Genomic DNA, 2,500 nt, shown 5'->3' with positions numbered 1-2,500 from the left:
CCCTCCTCGCACCACACTTTGTAGGGCCGACATCATTTGCGTCTTCTCCTGACACAGAGTGGCACACTTCTTGAATCGACACCGGCTGTGGGGGACGGTAGTGGTGGTGGTGGTCGTGGTGGTACCGCTTCTGCTGCTGTTGTTGCTGTTGCTACCTGTATTGTTGTTGTTGTTGTTGTTGTCCGAGTCTTCTCCTCCTGTTGTTGTCCTTGCCGCTGCCTCAGTACCAGTAGCTGTCGGCTCCATCTTTCTCCTGCCTCGTCCTGTCTTGTACTGCTCTTTCTGCTGCTGCTGCTGCCAGTGCTGCTGCTGTTGGTGGTGGTGGGGGCGGTGGTGGTGGTGGTATCGGTGCTGCCAGGTCGGGTCTTGAATCACGTCCAACATTCTCCTCTTCTGCGCGCACAAGGGCCGGCAGGTGTCGGGGCTACAAGGTGGTGGTGGTGGTGGTGTGGGTGGTGGAGGGTGAGGGTGATGGGGGCGATCCGTCCCAGGGCGGCGATCGCCAGGAGGAGGGGGGCAGGAGAGGAGGTTGAGGGAGCTGTAGGGTCCGTCCTTGGGGGCTAAGGTGTCCCTCGGGGGGCTGGCCCTCAGCTGCTGCCAGCCTTTCTTCTGGCTGTAAGAGCGGGCCTGCTGCAGCAGTGCCGGGCTGGGGAGCAATTTGGACATCTTCCGTGCTGGTGCTGGGTGTGTATGTGTGTGTGTGTGTGGGGGGGGGGGGGGGGGGGGTTCTAAATAGATATAATATCAAAGCAGGCGTGGGTGTGCGGATGTGTGGGCAGGTGGGATGATTGACGACAGTGAGATGCCGCCAGCTGTTTTCAGTTTTCCAAACCAGGATGCTGGTTTTGGGTTTTTTGTTGTTGTTGTTTTTTTTTACCCAAGACAGGTGATGCCGAGAAAGGATACTCCGTGCTGAGTTCAATATGTGTTTTCAGCAGTACTAATCAGAGTGCTTCTCATTTCTGAAAGACGCACGTTGCTATGAGCTCCTAAAAAAAAAAAGAAAGAAAAAGAGATAGAATTTCACAGACTCTGAAAAATACTTGAAAGCTCTGTTTCGCATCGATGCATTCCACATTCTAAGCACAACACCTCTGAACTTTTTTCTCCCCGTTTTTGACCACAAAATTCTTCCTCTGAAGGAGGGGACACGGTCTCCTGTCTTTTTTTGTCTTTTTTTTTTTGTCTTTTTTTTTTTTAACTGGCGTCTTCACACTGGACTGACAGTCCACAAAAGAGAAGCAGCAACAGCACACGACGCTGATCTGTGATGTGAGATGTCACCCACTCCCAAGGAAAAACCATTCCACCTGTTCTCTCTTTGAAACAGTATTCACTCACAGTTAGGAACACCGGGATGTATGTGTCTGTACATGGTACAACATTCAGAGTGCATGTCACTGTTGTGGAACAATACATTTGACATCGTTCCGGTTGTCTCTCAGAGTCATGTAGTGTGTACGTAGAGAACAGCCGGCTACAAGGTGTCCATCAAATGATCCTGGAGATAAAGAGTTCCGTCCGACAGATGACTCCAACAATCGTACCTGGCACACACCCTATACTGTGACTGGTTCACCCACAGCAAACAGAAACTGAAGGGGGTGGAGTGGTGGGGGTGGAGTGGTGGGGGTCGGGGTGGAGGGGGGGGGGGGTTACCAACATACAACAACGCCAAACTATAACGGGATCAACAGGCCGGCTGTTACACGGGTAGTGTTAATTAACAACACGAGCCCCCTTCGCACTCGTCACACCTTACACTGGTATCACACACACACACACACACACACACACACACACACACACACACATAGTGTACAACACTATCAACCATACAGGTTTTGAACCTGGGCTGCCCAGACGTTTATTGTGACAGCATGCTTCTAGTTCTTCCTCACCTGTACCACTCTCTGTTCCACACACTTCTCACATCATTCCTTCCTTCATGACACAACCCCTACCACCAGGACTCTGCTCCACCCCCCACCCCCTCCAACAACGAAACCCTCACAACACCCCATTCCCGAACCATTTGCGCAACTAGCAAGCCGTCAATCAAACAACTCTACTCCAGTGGCATACTTCCGGACAGAAAAGAACAATACCTAGTACTTCCTGGCCGGGTGTTTTCCGATACAGATGGTCAACATCCTTCTGGTCAACATCCTTCCGGACAGAAAAGAACAATACCTAGCACTTCCTGGCCGGGTGTTTTCCGATACAGATGGTCAACATCCTTCTGGTCAACATCTTTCCGGACAGAAAAGAACAATACCTAGCACTTCCTGGCCGGGTGTTTTCCGATACAGATGGTCAACATCCTTCTGGTCAACATCTTTCCGGACAGAAAAGAACAATACCTAGCACTTCCTGGCCGGGTGTTTTCCGATACAGATGGTCAACATCCTTCTGGTCAACATCCTTCCGGACAGAAAAGAACAATACCTAGCACTTCCTGGCCGGGTGTTTTCCGATACAGATGGTCAACATCCTTCTG

The 2,500-nt window shown here is 51.1% G+C and overlaps 1 protein-coding gene across 18 annotated transcripts in view; it reads right to left on the bottom strand.

Annotated features, from left to right (window-relative positions):
* The window catches only part of LOC143279998 (uncharacterized), a 431,093-nt gene that overhangs the window by 219,076 nt on the left and 209,517 nt on the right, over positions 1–2,500 (bottom strand). For 6 of the 18 annotated variants that reach the window (XM_076584408.1, XM_076584407.1, XM_076584410.1 and 3 more), the window contains exon 1: positions 1–399. This exon is cut by the window's left edge and continues 297 nt beyond it. The exons of the other annotated variants lie outside the window; for them this stretch is intronic. In XM_076584408.1, the coding sequence (XP_076440523.1) occupies positions 1–384 (384 nt within the window). In that variant the 5' untranslated portion in view covers positions 385–399. Of the gene's footprint in view, positions 400–2,500 lie in introns of those variants that run through there. 18 annotated transcript variants of the gene reach the window in all.

This window comes from Babylonia areolata, chromosome 3 (assembly GCF_041734735.1).
Source record: "Babylonia areolata isolate BAREFJ2019XMU chromosome 3, ASM4173473v1, whole genome shotgun sequence".
NCBI lineage: Eukaryota > Metazoa > Mollusca > Gastropoda > Neogastropoda > Buccinidae > Babylonia > Babylonia areolata.
Note: the sequence above shows the minus strand (reverse complement) of the source record. Positions and strands in the feature narration are given on the sequence as shown.